This window comes from Cetorhinus maximus, chromosome 36 (assembly GCF_964194155.1).
Source record: "Cetorhinus maximus chromosome 36, sCetMax3.hap1.1, whole genome shotgun sequence".
Classification (NCBI taxonomy): domain Eukaryota; kingdom Metazoa; phylum Chordata; class Chondrichthyes; order Lamniformes; family Cetorhinidae; genus Cetorhinus; species Cetorhinus maximus.
This window is the reverse complement of record NC_135914.1, coordinates 2,415,743-2,443,447: the sequence shown is the minus strand read 5'-3', so window position 1 is coordinate 2,443,447 and position 27,705 is coordinate 2,415,743. Positions and strand designations below refer to the sequence as shown.

Sequence of the window (27,705 nt, the reverse complement as noted above, 5' to 3'; positions counted from 1 at the left end):
TACTGGTTCCTCCGAGAAAGCGATGGAATCAAACTGGACAATTTATCTAACCACGAATAGTTAAAGACAATGAGGTGGATTTTCTAAATTAACAGGCGAAGTCTTTAAAAGCTTCTGTTTTCGATCTCGCATTAACCAATAGTAATGTAACAATAACCTCTCTAGTTACAGAATCCGAGTCCTCTCTGTCTCAGAGCCCCTTCATAATGACAGCGGAATTCGGACAAACGGTGGAATTAACCTGTCACTACATTTACGAAGTGGAATTCGTGTCTAGCTATTTCTGGTTCAAACAACGTGTGGGTGAAGCCCCGAAACTAATCGACACACAGTCCTGTCAGGGGGCCAATTGTAAGTTTATTTCTAAAAAAGGCAACAACAAACACCAATTGATACTGAAAATTCGCAATGTCCAGTTGAGTGACTCGGGTTCCTACTACTGTGCTACTAAGCATGGCTATGCACAGCTTCAGAATACACCCATGCTAATTATTGGAGGTAAGAGAGCAAGTGAAATCAATTCAGATCATGCACAGCATTATCATTTGGCGCAAATCGATCGTTAATTGTGTCCAAATATCTGTCCAGACAGTTCCACCAACAAGACGGCTGTGCTGGTGTTTGTCCCGTCCGATGCGCAGCATTTGAATGGAACCGTCCCCTTATTGTGTTTGGTCAGCGGAATTTCTTCCAACCAGATTGCTATTTTCTGGAATATTTCCGGCCTGTTCACCGAGGGAGCGAGCGATCCCGGTACAATGGAGGCGGACGGAACCTACAGTATCAGAAGTCACGTCATGGTGTCGAGCGAAACCTGGAGAAGTGGCGCTCTCTGCACCTGTATTGTTCAACTGGGATCTCCAAACAAATCGTGGATAAAGAGCGTGTCGTTCTCCAAAGCAGCAGGGAAACGGACTGGTGAGTTGGTGATCTTTTCCGCTTTTATTCGACTTTAAACTCAATTGGAGAAAATAGGTAATTCTTAGAAACTGTAGGCTGTAAATGAAACGCTAAATATACACTTTATATATATGATAAAATAATTTAGAGTTACCTTAGCCCCAGGTGTAGGCTTGTCCTTGTAAACAATTTCAGGGCTTGCCTTATATTTCTTCGTCACATCGTAGAATCCCAGAACGATAGACGCGGAAAGAGGGATTTCGGCCCATCGCGCCTGTGCTATTTCTTTCTAAGTGTTACCCAATTGGATCCAACCTTTCCCCACAACACTGTCACATTTTCTTATTCTCTTCAAGTTAAACTGTGATTTCTCTTCTGAAAGTTATTTTTGGATCTACTTCAACCGCCCATTTCAGGCAGTGGATCTTGGAATGAAATTGAGGTCAGTTCCACACTGGTGCACTTTACAAGCAGGGGACAGCCAAGAATGCTGTGTGGAGGGTGTACAGGAGAATTGCCAGAATGGGACCAGGGGTGAGGGACTTCAGTTAATGTGGAGAGACTGTATATTCTGGGATTGTTCTCCTTAGATCAGGGAAGTTTGAGGGGGAGATTTAACCGAGGCGTTCAAAATCATGAGGGGGTTTGATAGAGTAAATAAAGAGAAACTATTTCCCCTGGCAGGAGTTTCGGATACCAGAGGGACACAGATTGAAGAGAATCAGCAAAACGACCAGAGAGCGATTAGGAGAATTGCTTTTAACGCAGTAATTTGTGATTTTGATGGCGCTGCCTGAAAGGGCGGTGTGAGCACATTAAAGAATAACTTTCAAAGGGGAATTGGATAAATATGTGATGGAAAGGCATTTTCATGGATATTTGGGGAAGAACATGGAAAATACGACTAATTAGACAGCTCTTTCAGAGTGAATTCACTGGCACAATCGTCCGAATGGGCTTCTTCTGGGCTTAATTTTTGGTCTTGTTTCCCATCAGACAATTGCAGAAAAGGATGATTTGACTGAGCAGCAGTTTCTAAGTGTTTTGTTTCTATAGGATGGTGCAGTGTGGCCCTTCCTGTTCTTGTAACTGTCCTGGTGATACTTGTTCTACTCTTGGTCCTTATTTCCATTTGGATTCTTAAAAGTGGCAGATCAGGTAAGGAATAATATTTACCAGGGATATTTTAATAAGTGTTTGCCTAATCTGATTCCCTTTTCGTAGATTTAAATTACTAATTTAATTTCTGCTTTCAGGAGAACCAGACAAGAGATCCCACAATGAGAAGTGAGTAACTGAATCATTTGAGAAGTTCATCCCGAACTCTACATTTTACACTGGGTCTAACCCAGTTCAACCACAACACTGATTCCAATGGTAGATACTGACATTTTCCATGATTTTTAAAAAGGTTGATGCTAAGGCCTCTCGGCAATTCTCTTTTCACCTATTTCTGTATCTTGCGTCAGGACTTACAAAACTAACATGTGTTTGATTTGTTCTCATCCAGGTTTAGCGTGAGAGGGAGAAGGCAAAGAGAGGGGCCGAATGTGCGACAAACGGGTAAGTTGCATTGAAATGTTGGCACAGATTAAATGCCAAGTGGGTGGAATTGTAAAGTTGCCTATGAGCATTTTCCCCCTTTAAAATGTTCACAATCACTCTGCTGCCTCTGGGTCTCATATTAAATGCCAATTACTGGTCACTAATAGTGGGAGCAATATATCAGATGGACAATAGACGCCAGGCACAGTGGGTGCTTGTCCAACCATTGGCGAATTAACTCCACTGATGTATTGGGGGACCTTCCGTGGATTAGGAGCTTGCTGACATATGGGACCCAGTGACGTTTGGGGCCATCGGTACAGTGGCGGATCATTGGCGAACGGTGAATCCACAATCATTATGAATCAGTCAGACTGGGATAACATTTAAATTTGTATCTTAACCATTAATAACACAGATGACCACCGTCAAAAGGAGGGAAAGCAGCTACATTGGGATGCAATACCGGTGAGTTTTTTGAAATTGTTGTAATAAGATACAAAAACTTGTTTTTTGGGATAAGTTGCAAGGCTTCCCATGCTGGATAATTCACGCATTGATCAGAAAGCAGGTCACAGTCTAGAACGTCTGAATGTGTGTATAATTCTTCTCGTCCCTCTAACTGGATGCTGAAAATATACCCCTGCCCCTCTCTCCACCTGATAATAGAAAGGATAGTGTAAATTTCCGGGTAGAATGTTTCCGTCAGACTTAACAGCGGATTTACAGCAGTTAATATTTTAGATTTCTGCTATTTTCTTTTATCTCTGCAGTGTGCCGAATTCTCCTGCCTTGTTTATCACCTTTGTCTCTCCCCTGATAATGCTGATTTAGTAAATGCATTAGCCAATGAAATTATAATGAAGATAAGACCAAACCCAGGAGAGTTTTATGGATAAATCAAAATGTTGTTCTGTTGTATGTGGAATAAGAAGGAATCAGTTTGGGAAGAAGGTGTATGTGTTTGTCAATGTGTGTGTGTTCAGAAACGTGAGCAGAAAGTCTAGACTGAACCTCCAGAGCGAGTGCTGCACTGTCCGATGCGCCGATTTCACATGGAAAGTTAAAACGAGACCCTATCTGCCCACCCAGGTTGGCATAAAAGATGGTACCGCCAGTATTGCAACAAGAACAGTGCTGGGCTGTTGCGGAGTAGGGGAGAGGGGATGAGGGCGGGGCGGGGGGTTTCTCCCTGGCGTCCGGTTTCAAATTTTATCTCACAATCCGCACGTTAAAAAATAAATTATCTGCTATTGCTGTTTATGGGATTTTGCTGTGCGTAAATTAGCTGCCGCGTTGTATTACGAGAGGAGGCCACACTTAAAAGAAATGGATGTTAATGTCCTGAGACTTCTTCAGTTCGTGACAGGCGCTACATAAACACAAGTCTTTTGATTGTCTTTTGTCATTCTTCTGAATGTGATGAATTCTGTGGGCTCTGCTCAATCGTGCAGATGACACAGGGCGAAACACCATAATCGGATTGGCCATTTAAAAACACAGGAATTCAATCAAATTGATAGATTCATCATCCTAATTTCCTGATTGAACTTTGGTGATTTCCAGTCGCTTTCCGAATTCTGATGCTCTGTTACAAAACATCAATTCAGACATTTCCTGCACATACAAATGAAGCAAAACATTCCCCAAATTAATATAGAGGGCAATGGAAACCGATTCAACAGCAAATTTCAGGAAGGAATTTGAAAAATAATGGCAGCGATATGGGGTCAGAGAAGCCTGCAGTGGGACTAAGTGCATTGCTCTTTGAAAGAGCTGGCGCAGACACATTGGGCCGAATGGCCTCCGCCTGTGCAATATCATTCCATGGCTCTTTGAAACGCGGTTGCGGGGGTGGGTAATGTTACCTATCTTTTAAGTCGTTTTCACTGTTAATTTTTAAAATATCTCCCAGACTCAAGGCGGACCTCTCTACGCCTCCCTGGACTTGGCTGCGTTGGATAAAAGATCAAAAAAGAAGTCGGGTCGCAGATGAGAATCCGGACTGTTTCTCTCTGATAAATTAGGGAGGTGACAGGATTTTCCAAACAACCCACAGCCTTGTGGAAATAAACATGGAACCATGGAGACCCCCATGAAACAATTAAACTTCCCCGTGCACTTGCCAGAGTTTACAAAGACTGGCTCATTTTGCTAAATGTGGAATGTGTCTTGTGTATTGTTAATGACATTCCACTGTTACCGTGTAACTCAAGTGTGAAAGAAACTTTGAACTAAGGCCAAGGACTTTCCCTATTTTCTCTGGGCTTTTTCTGCTGATTCTGTAACTCCAGTTACTGACAGGAAGTTCATTTATTGACAAATGTCTGTATGCAAATAAAATAAATTATTCTTCGAGTATAACGATGCACAAGAGGCTTGCACTGATTAATAGTTAAATTATAATTAAGTGTCATTTGGATAAAACTGCAATTTCTGCTGAGCTGACAATATCAGTCCTTGATTGAGACGCTGTTAGTGGTGGTTTTCCTTGCCTGAAATGTGATGTGTTCTAGCATTTGTTAAGGACACAGTCGGGGAGAGACACGGGAAACTTGTGATGGTTCCGTTTCACTTTTACACAGTGTTTTTTGGTTCATGTTCAACTGTAACTCTACATTTCAGAGATTTATCGTGAATGTAGTTTGTCTTCTAGCAAGGGGTTCTGTGGAAGGTGTGGTGCAAGTCTAGCTCAGAAAGCAGTTAAAGCTGGTACCATTACATTTTGTTGTGTAAGCATATTAAGCGACACGGAAACATGTGTGGAAGATTGGGTGTGAAGATGGATGTTGTTTTTATATATTTTTGGGAACATGATGATATTCTGTAAAGAAAGCTGTGTGTGCGTGCGTGTGTGTGTGTGTGTGTGTGTGTCCATGGTAAATCAAATCTGGGGAAAGTTAGTAACGATAGATTGCCTGTGGTAACTGAGAGATGAAAGATAAACTTACTGGATGCATGCATTTGTAATGAGAGGCTATGGTGAATTTGGAATTATAAGTAAACGCGTTGGGTTTTAAAATTTGCATTAGGTGATAGGTTAGGACTTGTCTTTTCAGCTGCTAAATTTCAAAGGGAGTTTAAGGACTATTAGTAATTATAATTATTTCAAAAATAAACATGGCAAGGTTATTAAATGTTATTTGACCCGGAAGTGTAGGCAATAGGATAACATGAAGGATTTTAATTTTTTGAGAAATTAAGGTCTAAAAGGTGCTTAGGACAATGGAGCCCAGGATGAAAGGGGGATGGGGGTGGGGAAGATATTTAAGGGAAATGCTTGGTTGAGGTGCGGTGACTCTGTGGGGGATTTGTCCTGATTCCAGCATTGTGCTCAGAAAAAAAAATAATTTGAAGCAGCCGTCCGATTACAAGACAGCGAGGTCTTTGCTTTCAGGAGGGAGTCTGTTTCCGATCTTTCTTCTGATTTCCACAGCAGACTGGAAGAGAGCGAGGAATCGTGTGGTATACTGCACTAAAGTAGTAGCACTTTTTGCCTTGATTTATATTACTGGGTTTTTTTACAGTTAAAACTCCACAAGGGAGCCGCTACCAAATACTTTACTTGTCTGTACTGAAAAGCGTTTTTTTTTTCGGAGGAACACATTGTAAGGCTGCTTCAACCGTATAATTTTAATTGTGTGTGATTAAGGTTTTTTCCTTCTTGTTCAGAAATCTTTTCCTCTAAGAATCGTGAGAGTTTTCCCCTCGTTTTCAAAATAGAAGAAAATATATATGATCAGTGAGACAGGTTCCCCTCTTGAATTTGTCTTGCTCAATGCATAACATTGGGAGCAGTCGTGACATGTATGTTAAAAAGCACTGGACCCAAACCTTACTTTTTAATGTTTATAATATTTTAGGTGTAACGCAAAAATACCAGGTCACCTCGGTGAAACGTCTTTTGAATTCTACTTCCACATTGATCTATTTGCTTTAGTGTGAAGAAGAAATTCTGTTATTGATGCAAACGCTTCAGAGCAAACAGCTTTCATCACTGCTCATGTTTCCTACTTTCCAAAATTCAAAATTATTTCCAGTGCGGGAACAGAGCATTCAGCCCCTCTGCGGTCTGCTGGTGTTTCTACTCCACACTATCCTCCTCCCACACCACTACATCTCACCCCATCAACATAGCCTACTATTTCTTTATTCATGATGTATTTAAAAAGCTACCCCTTTAAATGCAGCTCAGCTATTTACGTCGAGCACTCGCTGTGGTCGCGAGTTCTGCATTCTCGCCTTTCTCCTGGGAAAGTAATTATTCCTGAATTCCCCATTGCAATTATCGGTGAATATCTAATGTTCATGTTCTTTACTTCAGCTCTTCCTGCAAATGGAAACATTTTCTCTCCCTCTCCACGTATCGAAACCTATCATAATTTTAAATATCTTCATCGGTTCACCCCTCAGTCTTCTCTTTTCTGTAGAAATGAGGCCCAGCCTGTTCAAACTTTCCTGACATCACAGTTCTGGCGTCATTCTTGGAGAATTGGTCCCAGTTTTAAACCGCACACATCTGGTCTTTGAAGATGCCATTGCAGATTCACTGAGCAAACCTGCATTGAGGAATTAAACAACCTGAACTCCCAAATGCAATTCTTGGGTTTTAAAACGTGTTTTAACGGATTGCGAACATTGACACTGAGGCCCTCTTTCCTGCTCAAGCGCTACACAAAGATGCACGATGAAATTAAAAACACTAACACAAGAAACTCGAATCATATCGACACTGAGCACAAAGTTAAAATTTCCGGGAGTCAAATTGGACTTGAAATGGAGCCTGCTTTGTCAGACTTGAAGACTGTCCAGTAACTGACGAATCGGCGGACTGTATTTCTCATTATTATTAATAAATATTAATTTAGCCGGGGACAGAATTTGAGATGGCTGTCTCTTGGAAATGGTCACACCTCCAGGCTTTCGTCCAACAAGGGCACAACAGAGGAAGCTTTCCACTACGCATCATTATTCGGAAGCAGAACCTGAGCTCTCAATATCGTTTGCAATCAGACTGTGGGGTCTGTATTAAACCCCAGCCGAGAGAAAACAGTCTGGAAGAGAAATCACAAACAGCTTTCGTGAGCCACATCATCATGAGCAATCCATTCAGCCCTTCGAGCATGTTCCGACTTTCAATAAGCTCCTTTCTGAACTGTATTTTAACCCCATTTCCTCTCCTTCGTTCCCTAATAATTAATCCCCTTCATCCAACAAAACTTATCAATCTCAGTGTTGACATATTCAATTGAACAGTTATCTATATGTTCATCTGTTGTTGCAGTGTTATAGGACAATAGAACAGTGTTATCTTACTGTATTCACTATGCAAAATCTCCCAGACTCATATGACAGTTACTATGAATTTTAAACCTCAGGTTAAAATTCAGTGAAATGGATCTGGACATGTTAGGAAACAATTCCATCCATATTTACCGCATTTTCTTGTGCCGTTGCTCTGGAATGTGTGAGTTCCGCATCACTGTTCATGTTGCCTATTAGATAGTGAAATTTAAAATTAGTTGAAATGACCTCAGTTCACATTCAAACAGCTGAATGTCCGAAAAACCCACTGATTAATGGATGCATTGAGGGCGCAGCTGAGTCACAGCGTCTCCCTACAAACTCTCCCTGACGACCTTCCTGGAATTCCTTCTCCCGGCCACAAGACCCATACCCATAAGGAGGAGGGGCGCCACGGACGACCCCCGGAGAGTGGGCACTGCAGAGGGTAGGGAGCATAAATTGAAACATACCATTGTATTTCAGAAGAAATTATTAAAACCCGAGCCTTTCACTCTTCCAGGAGATTCCAGGAGATCCAGCACCACTTAGAGAGGGCAGCTTGGGATGGACACTCATTATCAGTCTTGGCACTGTCATCAATATCACCGAGCACATTGAAATGAAAATGATTAGATAAGCGAAGCAGATTTACAAATTCGAACGTAGATGGATGGCTTGATAGACCGGGACAGTCACATGAACGGCATGTGAGGGAATGATAGAGAGAGCGATAAGAGGCGGATCGATAGATAGATAAATGGATATACATACAAATAGATAGATAGATAGATAGATAGATAGATAGATAGATAGATAGATAGATAGATAGATAGATAGATAGATAGATAGATAGATAGATAGATAGATAGATAGATAGATAGATAGATAGATAGATAGATAGATAGATAGATAGATAGATAGATAGATAGATAGATAGCTAGCTAGATAGATAGATAGCTAGATAGATAGATAGATAGATAGATAGATAGATAGATAGATAGATAGATAGATAGATAGATAGATAGATAGATAGATAGATAGATAGATAGATAGATAGATAGATAGATAGATAGATAGATAGATAGATAGATAGATAGATAGATAGATAGATAGATAGATAGATAGATAGATAGATAGATAGATAGATAGATAGATAGATAGATAGATAGATAGATAGATAGATAGATAGATAGATAGATAGATAGATAGATAGATAGATAGATAGATAGATAGATAGATAGATAGATAGATAGATAGATAGATAGATAGATAGATAGATAGATAGATAGATAGATAGATAGATAGATAGAGAGAGAGGGATGGATGGATGGATGGATGGATGGATGGATGGATGGATGGATGGATGGATGGATGGATGGATGGATGGATGGATGGATGGATGGATGGATGGATGGATGGATGGATGGATGGATGGATGGATGGATGGATGGATGGATGGATGGATGGATGGATGGATGGATGGATGGATGGATGGATGGATGGATGGATGGATGGATGGATGGATGGATGGATGGATGGATGGATGGATGGATGGATGGATGGATGGATGGATGGATGGATGGATGGATGGATGGATGGATGGATGGATGGATATAAAGAAGAGCCGGTGCGAGTGAGGGATACATGGATAAATTTATAAAGCACAAATACATGAAGACCTCGTGGAACTCCATGAACTGCATTTTATTTGATTGTCCACTCGAACACTTCTTGAAAGGACAATCTCTACTAAATGTGTTAATCATGACTGCACGTTTACAAGTCTGTGCTGGGTTTTCTTAACGAACCCATCTATTTAGAAATTCTCGTCAATTTCAGGTATAGTAATTGATGCTAAACGTTTGTCCGCCACGCAAGAAAGGCTACCCAGTTTATAGTCATTCAGCGGATTCCTTTTCTTTTGTCTTGGATGAAACGTTATATATAGACCGTTTAGCTAGGAAGGAGAGTGATTGGGGTCTGGGTGTGACATAGCAACAGCGTTTGGGCTACTCATCACTGGAAAATAAGCGTTTACATCGTTAGAATATCAGAGGGTTCTGAGGCACAGGACAAAAATCATTGAAAGTAGTGACAGAGGTTAATAAGGCGATAAAAACCAGACCCAGCGATGAAAAGAAGAAAGGCGACATTAAAGCTATATCAAAACTTAACTAGACCGCACATGGAGTCCTGTGAATTATTGAGAGCTGCATATCATAAAAATAACATGCAGGCACAGGGGGCGGTGCGAAAAAGAAAATGTTGACTGGGATGATACCAAAACTGAGAGGTTACAACAGTCAGGAAAGTTTGAACAGGCTGTCTTCTTTTTTTCGGGAAAAGAGTAGTCTGTGGGATGAACTGATCAAGATCTTTAAGAATATGAAAGGGATTTTCAGGCAGGAGTAGATAAGGTTTTGGCACTTTTGGGGGGAGACTAGAACTAGAAACCATAAATATCTATATTCACTAATAAAAAATTCGAGAACTCAGGAGAAAACTGTTTAACCAGAGAGTGGGGAGAATGTGGAGCAGGTTTCCACAGGGAGTGATTGAGGTGAATTGCAGCGAGGGATTGATGTGTGAAACTATATAAACACATGAGGGAGAAAGGAGTAGAAGGATATGGTGATGGGCTGTTGTGGGAGGAGGTTCTTTTGGAGCAGAAACACCAGCAGAAAGCCAAAGGGCAGACTGTACTCTGTCAGTGCTGGAAGCTTTGCCCTATGGGATAGAAATAATGTTATGGAGGAATCAAGAGAGAAAGTGGTAAACAGGAAAATGGCATTTTATCCCAACTAGACAGATGGACTACGCATTGAGAAAGATAAGCACTTCCAAGCAAGAAGTTCTGAACCTCCGGAGCCTGGGACAAAATTGCCTCACATACATTAACTGAGAGGTTGATAATCAACACTATGGATTCTGCTATGGCAGAGGGAGAGAGAAAGTACTTGCTATGCCGAATCGGCTAGAACAGTAAAATATATAGTACAGCATCCACTGGTTAATAAATTCTAATGGAGTCAAAGGTTGAGGATTAAATTTGAACAAAATAACACGAGTAAGAGGGAAAGAGGCCCTTCAGGTGTAATGATGACTTTTCATTTGAAATGTAGCCTCTGTTGTCATGTCGGAAAAGCGGCCGCCGTAATGATGCACAGCAAGACCCACAAATAACAAAGTGACTACAACCCAGATCGTGCTTTTAATCATGCTGTTTGGGGGTTAAGTATTGACCCCAGGGGCAGAGGGGGAAACTCCGCCGCCCCTTCCCCCACCCCTCCGTTCCTCTGCGAATAGTGGCCTTGGGATCATTTGCATCCGAAAGAGGCAGACAAAGGATCTCGTTTGAACATCTTATCAGATAGATTGGCGAATGTTGATACGTGATCAATTTTGATCAAGTGGACATAATTCAGTTCTTCAACATGAAGCTAATATTATAGAATATAGTCATGGGGATAATTTTCCACATTGCTGACTATCTCAGTGGCTTAAAGCATCCTGAATGAGGAGTGAAGAAGGCACAAACCTGGAAACAGATGCAGCAACGCACAGGGCATTAAGAAGCTCTCGGTCTCCGATCCAGGGCCGGTACAGTGAGATTTGCAGCGTCTCCTCGCTCAGGTGTCTCTGTTCTCCGCCCAGGGCTCGGAGGACGTGGGAAAATTGCACATTCTGCTTTAATTACGTGAAATGTTTCAAAATAGCTCACTGGAAAAATCAGCGCGCTGTAAATTTTAGCCGAGGGTTTCCTGTTTACAGGCTAGGAGACCACACACGCCTCTGCCTGCAAAGGGCAACACGCTACAGATCGTGGTAAACACGCGTCACAGGCGGTGTGCAGTCCAGGCTGGTACAAACTAGAGATAATAGGCGATGGTGCTGAATTCAACAACACGGCTGCTTGATCCAGTCGCGTGGGCAGAGTGGCAATGCACCTCATTCCGAGTGTTCTGCTTAATTCACCGATACAACATTAATTTATTCTGGTTTCAACAAACAAAAGACCAAATTGAAAAATAAAACAAGAATATGACGCTAATATTTTAATAACTGTTTCACTCAGAACCTGTCTTCCTGCCTGCCTCTTTGTGTCAGAATTATTTCATTGGGTCAGCGGCGCATAGGCCATCAGCTCTGTGCAGGTGTTTCAGCTCCACAGGAACTTCCTCCCACCCCCTGTTATTCCACAGCATTAACATATCCTCTATCCCTTACAACTCGTGTGTTTATCTTGATTCCCCCTTAAGTGCACCTGTGCGATTAATCTTGACCACTCCCTCTGGGAGCGAATTCCACATTCCTCGCACAATATGAGTAAAGAGGTTTATCCTGAATTCCTGAATGGATTTATTGCTGACTATGTTATATTGATGGCCCCTAGTTCTGGTCGCTCTGCCTCAAGTGGGAATATATTCTTTAGGTCTACCGTATCGAATAAGTTCATAACGTTAAAGACCTCTATCAGGTCACCCCTTCAACCAACACCTTTCTACATGAAAGAGCCACAGCCTGTTCTATCCTTTCGGGGAGTTATAACTTCGAAACCGGGGCCAACAATTTTTTGACCCGACGCAAAGTATTTAACTTGGCGCCCAATAACCCGCAGTTTGTGCTTTCCTGAATCATCCAGGCATCCAACATGGTTGGAGCGATAGGGTCATATAATCTTAGAGACCGACAACAAAGAAAAAAGCCCTTCGGCCCATAGAGTGTGCGCCGGTCAAACAAGTGCCAAACTATTCTAATCCAATTTTCCAGCACTAGGCACCTTGCCTTGTATGCCATTGCATCGCAAGTGCACATCCAAATTCTTCTTAAATGTTATGAGGGTTTCTGCCTCTACCATCCTTACAGGCAGTGAGTTCCAGGCTCACAACACCCTGTGGGTGAAAAGATTCTTCCTCACATTCCCTGGAAACTTCCTGGCCCTTACCTTAAATCTATGGCTCCTGGTTATTTATCCCTCCACCAAGTGGATAAGTTCCTTCCTTTCTACCATATCTGTGCCCCTCATAATTTTATACATCTCAATCATGTCCTCCCTCAATCTCCTCTGCTCCAAGGAAAATAACCTCAGCCTATCCAATCTCTCCTCATCATTAAAACTCTCCAGCCTGGTAAATCTCCTCTGCACTCTCTCCAGTGCAATCACATCCTTCCTATAATGCGGATTCCAGAACTACATGCAATTCTCTAACTGGCCAAACCAACAGCTCCAGCATAACCTCCCTGGCCTTACATTCTATGCCTCGGCTAATAAAGGCAACTATCTCATAAGCCTTCTTAAAAAACTTATCTACCTTCCCCAGAAATTTAAGGGACCGGTGGACATGCACACCAAGGTCCCTCTGATCCTCGGTACTTCCCAGCGTCCCACCATTCATCGTGTGTTCCCGTGCCTTGTTTGTCCTGCCCCAGTACATCACCTCACACTTATCCGGATTAAATTCTATTTGCCACTGATCAGCCCATCTGACCAGCCTGACTATATCTCCTGTAATCTAAGGCGATCCTCTTCACTATTCACCACTCCACCAATTTTCGTGTCATCAGCGAACTTACTGATCAACCCTCCTACATTCAAGTCGAAGTTGTTTATATATAACACAAACAGCAAAAGACCCAATAACGATCCCCCTGGAAACCCAATGGACACAGGCATCCAGTCACACAAACACCCTTCGACCATAATGCTCTGCTCCCTGCCACTCAGCCATTTCTGGATCCAGTTTGCCAAATTGCCTTGAATCCCATATGCCCTTACGTTCGTTCTCAGTCTTCCATTCGGCACGTTATCAAAAGCCTTGTTGAAGCCCAAGTAGGCTACGTCAAATGCATTGCCCTCATCTACAAGCCTGGTGACCTCCGCGAAAAATTTAATCAAATTGGTCAGACATGGCCTCCCCTTAACAAAACCATGTTGAGTGTCCATGATTAATATCTGCCTCTCCAAGTTTAGATTAATTCTGTCCCTCAGGATGGCTTCCATCAGTTTCCCCGCCACTGAGGTTAGAATGTGGAATATCGGTAAGCCAGGCTCACTCGCTGAATAATCCATGACTAAAATTTTAGGCAAGTCTTTGGCAACACATTTAGAAGGCCTTCTGTCTGATTAATTTTGAAGAATGACTGATATCAGTGAACGGTGTCAGAGTGTGATAATCGGATGGCGTCCACAAATCCGATATTGATGTATTTCAACCCGTCATTATAAATTTCAAAACGGATCAGTTTTGGCACTGAAGGACTCATTAACTATTTCCTGTCAACTAGTCTCCAATCAGATTAATGATTCGCTTCATTAATGCTCAGAATTGGATGTGAATTTTGTCATTCAGATCATCAACCACCTTCTCCGGTGGCAGCAGAGTGGGTGTCTGATGGTGCTTCTCCCTCACTGGCAACTGCCCCTTTTTACACGTGATGAGCTGAGGATTAGTTGCAGCGTAAACAGAGCTTCCTTCCTGTGACTCCCGAGGTAGATTCGCACGTTAAAATAACACCATAAGACCATAAGACATAGGAGCAGAAAGTAGGCCATTCGGCCCATCGATTCTGCTCCGCCATTCAATCATGGCTGATAAGTTTCTCAACCCATTCTACCGCCTTCTCCCCGAAACCTTTGATCCCCTTACTAATCAAGAACCTGTATATCTCGCTCTTAAATACACTCAATGACCTGGCCTCCACAGCCTTCTGTGGCAATGAATTCCATAGATTCACCATTCTCTGGCTAAAGCAGTTTCTCCTCATCTCTGTTCTAAAAGGTCTTCCCTTTTCTCTGAGGCTGTGCCCTCGGGTCCTAGTCGCTACTAGTAATGGAAACATCTTCGCCACGTCTTCTCTGTCTAGGTCTTTCAGTATTCTGTAAGTTTCAATCAGATCCCCCCTCATCCTTCTAAACTCCATGGAGTATAGACCCAGAGTCCTCAAACGTTCCTCACATGTTAAGCTTTTCAGTCCTGGGACCATTCTCGTGAACCTCCTCTGGACCCTCTCCAGGGCCAGCACATCCTTCCAGAGATATGGGGCCCAAAATTGCTCACAATTTTCTAAATGTCGTCTGACCAGAGCCTTATAAAGCCTCAGCAGCACATCCCTGCATTTATATTCTAATCCTCTCGAAATAAATTTCAACATTGCATTTGCAATCCTAACTATCGACTCAACCTGCAAGTTAACCTTAAGAGCATCCTGCACGAGGACTCCCAAGTCACTTTGCACTCCAGATTTCTAAATTCTCTCCCCATTTAGAAAATAGTCTATGTCTCTATTCTTCCTACCAAAGTGCATGACCTCACACTTCCCCACAATGTATTCCATCTGCCACTTATTTGCCCATTCTCCTAAACTGTCTACATCCTTCTGCAGCCTCCCCGCCTCCTCAATACTACCTGTCCCTCCACCTATCTTTGTATCATCTGCAAATTTAGCCAGAACGCCCTCAGTTCCTTCATCTAGATCATTAATGTATAAAGTGAAAAGTTGAGGTCACAACACTGACCCCTGCGGAACTGCACTATGAGTTTATCCTCCACAAAATGAGCTTATCCACATATCCAATCAATTCCATACCAGGTCCATGTCGTTTATTTGACCAGAAAGACTTCTTGGGACTTTGTACCGTTTCTCTTTAACTCCGCGGGTTTGGGAGCATTCGGTTCTTTTGGGAAATCTGCTCTCTGCAGTCCCTTGTCCCAGTGGACTACTTATCTGGAGTCTTGGCTTCAACTTCAGTTTGGGACTTGCTGTCTGTCGCTCTGCTCTCCAGTCTCTCTCTGGCAGCTGCTTTCACGTGAAATCAAGCTACTGCTTTTTATCTCTCTCTCTCTCTGTGCCTCCCTGCGTTTGTGTTTGTATGTACCTATGTGTGTAGGCAGTAGCACCGTTTGTTCTACTCTTATGATTGCTTTACCTTCTCTTCAAGAGTCATAAAACACATTGTAAACGCAAGTATAAAAGCAGAGACTTGGACATGCTACTTACATTCAAAAATGAAACTACATCCCAGGTTTCCCATTTTAATCGGCAAATAGAAAAAAATACATGTAAATTAAACTTAAACATAAAGATGTAACTTATACTTAAAAGAGCAAAGACTCGTTGAACGTAATCAAACTATGCCAATTTTATAACTTCAGCCATGAAAAGATGGGATTCCAGATCCAACCAGAGGAACTGAATGGCTCCAATGTGCCCCTGAGATTTATAGATCAAGATATTATGAGGGCTGATGCCTGGAGTTCGATGACACACAGAGTGATCAGCACCAGGAATGGTTCTCTGGATAGGTAGAATAGGGAATCGCTTGCAAAGACCCCTGGTATTTTTAAAGAAAATGTTTTATTCCTGCAGGTTGAGGATGACAGATCATTGCCAGACGAATGAACTGTGATTAGCAGATTGACCATTTCAATCTGCATCGTTTAATAAGTGTCCGGAAATACCCTCGAAATAACTGTGCAGATATAACTTTTGCTTACAGCAAAATAAGCCAGTGTTAATTTGAGAATGTTACTATCTGATACGAACAGGATTCACAAGACACTCTGCAGATCAGAGTTTATTCATCAGCAAATGTATCCAGTAATCAGCGCACCAACTGTTCCCAAAGCAGCTTTTTAATATTGATGAAACGAAAGATGTCATGGAAATAGATTGAATCATCTCAGTGAAACATCAAATTTACTCACACGTTGGGCCAAAAATCAAATGTGAGGATCGAATTGTCTTCATGTTTGCGGATTATTAACATGGCCAGCAAGACGCTTTCCATCACAGCCGATGGGATGCTCTGCACTCAGGATAGATACTAACATTTAATGGGCGGTGTGTGCCAAGGGACTAATTCATAGGCTCATGAGGAGACAGCTGGGGTGTGGGACTAAAGTGCACATTCAAGAAGCTGGCACTAGCATGACGTGACTCCTCCTATGCTATAAGTGCTGTCGAACCAGTGATTTAGGTCGGTAAAATGCAATAAATGTTATGACATTCAAACATGGAAAAAAGGCGCAGGAGTAGGCCTTTCGGCCCTTCGAGCCTTCTCCGCCATTCATTTTGATCATGGCTGATCATCCAACTCAATAGCCTGCTCCCACATTCTCCCCATATCCTTTGATCCCCTTCGCCCCAAGAGCTATATCTAACTCGTTCCGGAAAACATAAAATGTTTTGGCCTCAACTACTTTATGTGGTAGCGAATTCCATAGGCCCACCCCTCTCTGGTTGAAGAAATCTCTCCTCATGTCAGTTCTAAATGGTCTGCCCGGAACCACAGATTGTGATCCCTGGTTCTGGGCTCCCCTACCATCGGGAACATCCTTCTTACATCTACCCTGTCTCGCCCTGTTAGAATTTATTTGTTTCTATGAAATCTCACCTCATTCTTCTGAACTCCAGCGTATATAATACTAACTGATTCAATCTCTCCTCATATGTCAGTCCCACCATCAGAGGAATCAGTCTGGTAAAGCTTTGCTGCACTCCCTCTATAGCAAGAATATTCTTCCTCAGATAAGAAGACCGAAATTGAACACAATATTCTAAGTGTGGTCTCACCAAGTCCCTGTATAATTGCAGCAAGACTTCCCTGCTCCTGTACTCGAACCCACTCGCTATGAAACCTTTTGTACTGCCTGCTGCACCTGCATGCTTGCCTTCTGCGACTGGTGTGCGAGGACACCCAGGTCTCGTTGCACATTCCCCTCTCACAATTTATAGCCATTTAGATAATAATCTGCATTACTGTGTTTGCTAAAAAAGTGGATAATCCTCACATTTTCCACACTTTATTGCCCCTGCCATGCATTTGCCCACTCACCCAGCTTTTCCACATCACCCTGAAGCATCTTGGCATCCTTTTCACAGCTCAGCCTCCCACCCAGCATTGAGTCATCTGCAAATTCGTAGATATTACATTAAGCTCCCTCATCTAAATCATTAATATATATTGTGAATATCTGGGGACCCAGCAAACGATCCCTGTTGCACCCCACTAGTCACTGCCTGCCATTCGGAAAACGATCCGTTTATTCCTACTCTTTGTTTCCTGTCTGCCAACCAGTTTTCTCTCCATCTCAATACACTAACCCTAAAACCATGTGGTTTAATTTTACAAGCTAATCTCTCATGTGGGACTTTGTCGAAATACTTCTGAAAGTCCAAATAAACCACATCAACTGGCACCCCCTCATTAAATTTACTAGTTACATTCTCGTAAAATTCCAATAGATTTGTCAATCATGATTTCCCTTTCGTACATTCATGCTGTCTCTGTCCGGTTCTGCCACTGTATTCCAAGTGCTGAGGTATTAAATCTTTTATAATGGACGCTAGGGTTTTGCCCACTGCCGACGTGAGGTTGACTGTTCTATAATTCCCTGTTTTCTCCCTACCTCTCCTTTTAAATAGTGGGGTGTTAACAAAACGGACAACGGATTGTCAACAACCTTCTTTCAGTAGTAAATACAACATACTTCCCTCCCAGGGAACAAGCAGCGAAGGCTCAGGGTCCACTAACGCTGCCGATTTCATATCAATGCAACGGAAATCCCCAGCCAGTACCTGTCGGTCCTTAACCCACCTTCTATCCTGCTAACTTTCGCTCCATAAATGCATTTGTACATTGGCCTCAGGGATACCCAGGGTGCATCTGGTCTGAATAATCAAAAGAACTGGAATCGCAGAGCTGTCATTGGTTTTCAAATCTATTTTAATATGTAAGTAACTGGAGCGCAGATACATTTTAAAGCCGGCTGGAATAATATCTTGCTGATATACTGAATAAAGATGCAGAATGCATAAATAAACACCAATACCAGATAACAGAAACCTGGAGAGGCTGGATTGGAAATGCATGCGAAATGTCACCGTTGGAATAGCGGGCATTAAGAGATTATTCTTCTGCCGTTTAGGGCGACATCGTAAATTTGCGCCGAGAATACGCTAGAATTTGCACCAGTTGGGCTTTCGGAACTTCCCGCCCAACAGAAGAAAATTTCTACAACACGTCATGGTCGGGAAGCAGGCGGTGAGATCTTTCTCTCTTTCCTCTCCCATCAGAGTGTGGGATCCTCCTTAAAAGCCAAGCGGGCATCAAGTGTCTGTGCAGAAAAAATAAAAACCGAACCTATTAGTGTAACGAACACCATCAGCATAGGGATAGCAGGAAGCCATTCAGCCCCTTCAGTCTATTCAATTAGAGCATGGCGGGTCTGTATCATAACTTGCATCAACGCACCATGGTGCCAAACTCCTTAATCCTCTTATCCAACCAAAATCTATCAATCTCATTTTTGACATTTCCAATTGATCCCGCAGCCTCAACAGCTTTTGAGGGGAAGGGGCTCCAGATTTCCACTAGCCTTTTTGTGACTAAGTGCATCCTGACCTCACCCCAGAACGGCCTACCGCTAATTTTACCGTTGTGCCCCCTAGTTCTGGACTCCAGCCCCCCAACCACCACTATTCATCCCGCACCCCACCCCCACACCCGCGCCCTCAGAGCAAATACTTTATCTCTATAGACACGAACGCATCCTTCAATCATCTTAAACCCCTGAATAAATCACCCGTTATTCTTGCCCACGAGAGGAAGCGCAGGCTAGTTTCTGCCATCCTTTAGTGCCCACGACGCAATGTTATCTAGATTAATTGCAATAACTATGAAATTTAAACCATGGATTAAAGTTAAGTGAAATGTATCCACGCTTGGGGCAACAACAATTCCATTCTTTTACCTCTTTATTCTCCCGTTGTTCTCTGGAATCTGTCATTTCCTCATCACTGTTCATGTTGCCTGTTAGAAAATAAAATTTGAACTGGGCATGAGTGGCTACATTTCACTCTGAACAAGCTGAAATTGTCAATAACCCACTGATAAATGGATGGATTCAGAGCGCTGCGAAGTTACAGCGTCTTCCAACAATCGCTACCAGTTTGCCAGTTCCTTCAGCTCCTTCTCCCGGCAACAAGGATCACCCCCAGAAGGAGGAGCGCCGCCGCCGAGAAACCCCCGGAAAACAGGAAACTGCACAGCGCAGAATCTGCAAAATAAATCTTTCGTTTAAAAGAAAGTTTGTGGAATTAATTAAAGAAGTGGCAAAAAAATCACAAATCGGAATGCCTGATTTCACCTGCAGACGGAAATAGATTTTTGCATATTTCATTCTCCGGAAATAGCCCAGAGATCCTTTAAAACAATGTTGAAACAGGACAGAAGTCGAAACAGATAGAAAGAATGAGGCGAGATGGAGAGATAAATTGAGAGATTGGTGGCAAGAGAGAGCAGAGATCTCATATAGCACTGTTTAAACAGGGCAGATATATACATATATACACACAAAAACACACAGATATATATACAGATAGATATATGTAAAGAGAGAGAGAGAGATAGGGAGAATGAGAAGAGGCCTTTTAAAACACTGTTTGAATCGGACACAGCGAGAGACTGACAAAGACATAGATAGACCACTGTTTATGAAGGCTGAAATAGAGAGAGAGAAAGCAAGAGAGAGAGAGAGAGAGAGCAGCGATCATATAGAACACTATTTAAATAGGACAAACATAGAGAGATAACGCAAGAGAGATAGAGGGAGAATGACAGCAAGTGATAGATAGAGCACTATTATAATAGCTAAGAAATGTTAAGCCAGGGAGAGATGGACAGAGAGTGATCGAGAGAGCAGGTCACTTAGGGAAAACTGTTTAACTGGGTTAGAAACACAGAGGGAAATATTTGAAGAGGGGGAGAGAGGTGAGAGGGAGAGTGAGGCAGGGGGGAGAGGGGAAGTGATGCAGAGAGGATAGATGCGGTGAGAGGGAGAGATGAGGGAGAGAGAGGGATAAAGGGGGAGATGGGGGAGCGAGGGAGAAATGCTGGAGAGAGGGAGAAATGGTGGAGAGAGGGAGAGTTGGGGAGAGAGAGAGCAAGGGAGAGATGGGGAGAGAGGGAGAGTTCGAGAGGGGGAATTGGGGAGAGGGACAGCTGGGGAGAGAGGGAGAAGGGAGAGATGGAGAGGGCGCGGGAGAGAGGAGGAATTGAGTGAGAGGGAGGAAATGAGAGGTGGAGAAGGAGGAGAGGGAGAGATGGAGGAGAGAGGAAGAGATGGTGGAGAGAGGGCGAGATGTGGAGAGAGCGAACGACGGAGAGAGGGAGAGATGGGGAGATACGGGAACAGAGGAAGAGGTGGGGGATAGAGGAGAGAGGGTGAGTTCGAGAGAGGGAGAATTGCGGAGAGTGACTGCTGGGGAGAGAGGGAGAGTGGGTGACAGTGGGAGATGTAGAGAGCCTGGAAGAGAGGAAGAAATGAGAGTGAGGGAGGAAGTGAGAGGTGGAGAGGGTGGAGAGGGAGAAATGTGGAGAGACAGGGAAAGCGAGAGCGGGAGATTATGAGAGGTGGTATAAGCGGAGCAAGGAGACAGACTGGGAGATGGATGGAGAGGTAGATAGATGGGCTGAGATAGAGAAATGAAGAGAATGTGAGAGATATAACATAAAATATATACAGAACTTTTTAACTGAATGGGAATGGATAGAGACAGAGAGCGACTGAGACTGAGAGAGAAACAGAGAAAGTGAGAGAAAGATGGAGAAATGGAGAAAGATCGAGAGATAGGAACATAGATGAATGTCCCAAATTTCTTGTAGCGCACCTTTTAACTAGGACAGAAATAAGCAAGATAAACAGAGGTAGAGTGAGATAGATAGTGATATCAATGCATGTATGAATAGTTAAAGACAGAACGCGAGTCAGGGAGAAAGTGAATAACCAATCAGCGAGAGGGAGTTGGAGAGACAGAGATGGGGATTTGGAGAGAGAGGGTTTGGGAAAGAGAGATGAAGAGTCAGACAAACAAACATATAAAGCAGCTGTCTTAAAATGCACTAGGACAGGGATGTATTGTTTGATAGGTAGCAAGAGAGATGAATGGACAGATAAACAGATAGACACACGGATAGAGAAGATATTTTATATCTCACTGTATAACTAAGAAATACAGAAACATTGTGAATGTTAGGTAGGAAGAGACATGAATAGATAATTGTACACAGGCATGGAGAGACAACGTGGTACACTGGGAATGTAATCACACCTTTCAATTTTACACACTGACACATGATCCAATGGCATGGAACCATGTCAATATGCTTAGCTAGTAACAAGAAAACAAGAAATAGGAACAGGAGACCATTCGGCGCCTCAAGGATATCCGCAATTCAATAAGACCACATGTACATTAAAGGAAATTTCTGGACTTGCCCTCATCCACTATTCCCTGAGTGCACAAAAATCTAGCTCAGTGACTGAACATCCATAACTCTCTGGGGATAGAGGGAACAGATGGAGTTAGAATTTCAGATAGCTAAACTCTGAATGACAGAGAGACCTGTGATAGGTCAATGAGAAAACGATGATACATGGGCACAGACGGAAAGATGGACAGTTTTAATTTACAAAATTGACAAAAACTGTCATCAGCAGTAAATAGATTGGTAAACGGCCAGGGTTAATAGCTATCTCTTTGAGATGAGACACTTTTACTGAGAAGATTTTCACTGGAGTTGATTTGAACTCTCTGAAGTACAGAGAGCGCCGCTGCTCCAAGTTTCCGCCGAGAGGCTGCTGTAACTCCTGATGGTGTAGGTCCCGTCCGACTCAATTGTCCCGGAATCGGTCTGTCCCTCGGTAACCCGCCCGGCAACATTCCAGCGGATGGGAAAGGAATCGGGGGACAAGCCTCTCATCAAACACAACAACGGGAACGTTTCCATCGACGGAATCTCATCCTCCGGCGGGGTGAGGAGGAATATGGCGGGGGAGCCCCCTAAATTTGGCAAATGAAAGTGAAATCCCATTACCAGCTGAAACCAGATACTTTTAATTGCTGTAGAAATGCCCATCTTGATGGAAGAATGATGAAATTTACCTGTAATCACTAACTGGGAGCCATTTCCGAATATCCAGCTCAGGTTCTGGTACTTCCAGATTGCACAGAAATGCATTCCAGAATCATTTCTCCGGGTACCCGCAATGAGCAGTGAATAATAACCCACTTTGTTAGAAATCTCGCTGGAGAACCTCCCCTCCGCTTTAATGCCCTTGCCCGCTGTATAAACCAGCTTCATGTCGTTTCACTCCCACTGTCTGTACCAGAGGATGACTCCAGCTACTGACCTCTCCGTGTGGCTGCTCAGTTTAGCACGACTCCCCGTAGCCAGAGACTGAACCGGCGGAGACTGGGTCAAGATGGGTTGAGACATAATAACTGATCAAGAGAGAAATAATCAAGAGTCACCTCAGGTTATGGTGCAGCCAGTCGCCCCGCACTCACACACCCTCTCTCTTGAAGCCAGTCTCTGACGAATATGCACCGATAGAGAGGAGGCACAATCATTAAAACAATATATAGTTCATATCGAAAATTTGTGCGCAATCGTTTGCTTGCGCCGTTTTATTCTTGTTTTTCCAAGGGCACAGTCCGGGTCCATACAGCAGTAACTCTGGTTTAATCACTTGTGTACACAAATAGGAACAGTTTGAAGTTAATAACTTAAAAGAGCTGCTTCAAATCTACATTTTCGAACTGTTATATTTTTCGCTCTCATCCTCGCTTCGTTTCCTGTTCTTCTCCGATAACTTTGGGCAGTATGTTTTGTTCCAGAGTTTATAACTCACTCTAATGATGCACTTGAAACTCTGTCCTCTTCTCAATAATGTCGATGGTAATAATCGCCAATAATATCGATGGAGCCAAATCATATATTTTATCCCATGGGAGGTTACATTTCCGATTAATTCCATTTTTTCTTCCTAACGGATGCACATTTTCTTCGTTGTTGACGATATTCATTCTATTTTTCCATCGAACTTAATAACTGAATTGCATCTTATAGACACACGCAGCGCTTTTGGAGGCCATCCGGCCCTTCAGGAGTTGGCATTTTGAGAGATCTATTCAGTTATCCCCCATTCTGCCCCCCACTACTTCCCGCATATCCCTGCAAATGCTTCCCTTTCGATTATTTATCCAATTTCCCTTTTGTGAAGTTCCTATTGAATCTGCTTCTATCGCCTTTTCAGGCAGAGCCTTCCAGATCACAACAACTCGCTTAGTTAAAGGAAAAGTCTTCTCGTCCCCCTCCGCCCCAACCCCCTCTATTTTTTTTGATGATTCTCTTCAGTCTGTGTCCCTTGGGTTACCGGGCCTCCTGCCAATGGAAACAGTTTCACCTTATTTATTCTATCCCAACCCTTCTCCACTCTATCTGAACATGTTGAGATATCTTTCCCTGGAAGAGATGGGCCAATGCACACACACCAAGGAAGCTCATTGCCCGTGACTTCAGGCAATCAGATTCTGAGCCCCTGATCCGATTCTCACTCAGAACTCGTTCTCCTTTCGGTGTGAAGGACGTGTGAAATATGCAAACTGAACTGCGTTCTGTGTTTATTCATAGATACACGATAGGGGTTAAAAATGGTGCCGAGGTAGTGAGCTCTTGCGGTTTTCGTGTTTATTGCAGGTCCAAGTGCTGTCACGCACTCATCATCTGCTTTAAAAAATATACCAAGTGTGTACTCACATTACTTAGACCACAGTTGCAGTGTAGAACACAGCTCTCCATATTCTAGAAATGATACAGAGGCACTGGAAAAGGTACAGACAATGTTTCACAAGGATGATGTGGGAACTGGGAGCTTATAAATATCAGGAAAGAATGAACTGGATGGAGCTTTTTAATCTAAAAAAGGAGAAGATTGAGGGGTGACCTGGTCGAGGTCTTTAACAGTATGAAATTGTTCATTTAGACATACTGAAGGAAGATGACTCTACTTCTGCAGGATTTGAACAATATTGAACATCAATAAATCCAAACTGGAAGCCCAGAGAATTCAAAAATAAAGCTCTCCATTTTAAGACAAAGATGAGGAGTTATTTTTCACCCAAAGGGTCTTTGGAGTGTGGAATTCTCCTCCCCAGAAAGGAGACGTGGCTGGCCCATTGAATTTGGTCAAGGCCGTGTTAGCCAGTTTGTTGTTCAGCAAGGGAGCCAAGGCCTATGGGCGGAAGACAGGAAAGTAGAGTCGATACGTCTACCAGATCCGCCATGATCTTATTGAATAGTGTAACAGGCTCGAAAGGCCCAATGCCCTAAACCTGCGTCCCTATGGCCCTCTGTAACGTGGGGCCATTAATAAAAGTTAAATCCTGTCTGGGATTCAGGAGAAAGCTCCTTACTCTGGCGTTGGGGGGGAATGTTGAACCCTCTCTCACTGGGAATGGATGAGGCTACTGCAGATTTGCATTTAAGTGGGAAGTTGGGTAAATACATGCGGAAGAAGGGAATGCAAGGATATGCTGTGCGGCTGAGATGAAGAAGGGGTGGGCGGAGGCTCGTGCGGAGCATAAACACAAGCACGAGCAGTCGGGTCGAATGGCCTGTTTCTGTGAAGCAAATTCTATGTAACTCTGCAAACGTTAACGTCAAATGAGCTTACCAGCTATTTCTAAATGATAACTGTGCAGCTAATTTTCCATTGAACTGCTGCAAACGCGCTTAGAGCACAATACAAAGTGCAACATGTATTATTGTTTGATCCTCTCTTCACGGGGCCAATCAGTAAACCATAAATAGAATTCTACAATGAACTCAGAACACTGAATTCAGGTCAATCAGCAATGGCGTTTTATATTGTAGAATAATTCAGTCGAAACCCTTCTCAATGAGACATAACAGAAAGGAGGACGATGCATGGGAACTTTAAGGGGTGGAACTGAATCCGAAAGAGATTCGTTCATTTAGATTCCCGATAAGTGCCTGTTCCATTATAATTCCACTTTCGGTCCCTGCGTAATTTATGATATAGAGAATGAGATACTATTAATTAAAATTCAAATCGATGCACATACATTTTAACAATATATTCCAGTCCCTATCATAAAAAGATTTTATCATGAATCTTGTACAGCCTGTTGACAGAATAGACTACATTGAGTACAATCACATAGCACTCTGAATTGCTGGCGTTCACCTTCCAAACTGTGACCTTTACAAAATTCAGGTACAACGATAGCAGATACATGGGAACACCATCAAGTGCAGATTGCTCTCCAAGCCACTCACCATTATAGTTTGAAAAACATCGCAATTCCTTCACTGTCACTGGGTCAAAATCCTGTAACTCCCTAGCGAACAGCACTGTGGGTGTACCTGCACAATATGGACTGCAGCAGTTCAAGAAGGCAGCTTACCGCCACTATCGCAATGGTTTATTACGGATGCCTTGCCAGCGGTTCTGAAATGCCCAGAATTCATTAATCTTCAACTGTTATATTCAGAACCCATCCATACAAGTAGTATCCTGTGACCCAGGTCCCACCCGCACTTCCACGGGACAAACAGATAAAAATGGATACATATAAAGATATTTGTGAGTGTGTGGTCGTGTGTCTGTGTGTGTGTTCGTGTGTACGTGAGAGAGTGCGTGTGGGTGTCTGTTTGTGTGTGTGTCTGTGTGTGTGTGTTTGAATGCTTGTGTGTGAGTTATTGTGTGTGTAAACGTATGTGCGTGTGTATGACTGTTCATACATATATGTGTTCCTGTGTGTATATATAGGTTTGCGTTTATATCTGTACATGTCTGTGCGCGCATGAGTTTATACATGTAGTGCGCATTTGTCTCTCTATATACAATGTAAGTGTTATAATAATACTTATATACATGTGCGTTTATGTGTGTATGCCATTTATTAAAAAGCGCATTCAATAATTTGAAATAAATTAGAGATGTTCTCTGTCCGAGAGGGAGACTTCGCCTTGTGAGCATGTTCTGGGCTCGCCTGAAGCTCCTGTATGACATCTTAATATCATAGAGTGATACAGCACAGAAAGAGGATATTCAGTTAATCCCACCTTTTCACAATAATCCTGTTACATGTTCCCGTTCATCATAGTCAATATAGTAATCCGGTTTCCCCCAGGGAAGTTATTATTTAATCTGTTTTTTCCTTTCTTTCAGGCAGTGGAAGCAGACCAGGTTTGAAATTCGTTCCCCACAAGGTTTATGAGCAGAACGAAGTAAAGAGATGAGATGAGAAGACAAGAGAAGCGATGGGTTTGCAAGGACGTGGCTCTCGCTCAATTCCCCCAGTCACCTTCCTCATTTGCCGGAATCTCCCCTATCAATCCGCATTTTCCTGGTAAAATCCAGTTTAATTCATATTAGTTGGTGATAACAGCAGTCGGATTTAACATTAACATCGTGTGGCGAAGCGACTGTGAAATTGGGTTAACATGGAATTGATCGAGTTGAAACCGCATCAGGCAGATAGCACATGGAAATTTATCTCTGACGGTGGCAGGACAAATTGAGGTGGCGGATAGAAAAAATAGGGAGAACGCAGCTTCATTAAAAGAGGAAACAAGTAGGAGAGGATATTGCACTTTATAAAGCTCAGGTCGGACCCCAGCTGGATTACTGTCTCCAATTCTGGTCTCCATAGTAAGGAAAGACGTCAGGGGATTGGAGAGTGTGCAGAGGACATTCACCAGAATGGGGCCCGGGATGAGGGATTTCAGTTAATTGGAGAGGCTGGGGATTCTGAGATTGTTCTCCTTAGAGCAAAAAAGGTTAACGGAAAAGTTAGCACTGTTGTCCTAAATTACAAAGGTTTTGATAAAGTAAATACGGAGAAACTACTTCCACAGGCAGAGAACCAAAGTGGGAAACATGTTGAGTTTCCTTTACACAAATAGCTGGCGCAGAAACGATGGGTCGAACTGCCTCCTTGTCGATTGATTCATTCTATGAATCTACAATTCAGTTTCCAGGCAGACATCGGTATGATATTTTGATACTGATACCTTATAAATTTGGAACAACCCTGACAGTGTTCTGCGCCAATTGATCTCAATTCGAAAACATTGCTTCATTTATTTCATTCTGTGCGTCC

At 42.8% G+C, this 27,705-nt stretch overlaps 1 protein-coding gene across 1 annotated transcript in view; it reads left to right on the top strand.

Moving 5' to 3' along the window:
* Positions 1-203: 203 nt before the first annotated feature.
* LOC144672197 (immunoglobulin kappa light chain-like) overlaps positions 204-27,705 on the top strand; it is a 373,445-nt gene continuing 345,943 nt past the window's right edge. The window contains exons 1-3 of the mRNA XM_078534014.1: positions 204-498; positions 589-918; positions 1,957-2,058. Coding sequence (XP_078390140.1) covers positions 207-498; positions 589-918; positions 1,957-2,058 — 724 coding nt within the window. The 5' untranslated portion in view covers positions 204-206. The remainder of the gene's footprint in view (positions 499-588; positions 919-1,956; positions 2,059-27,705) is intronic.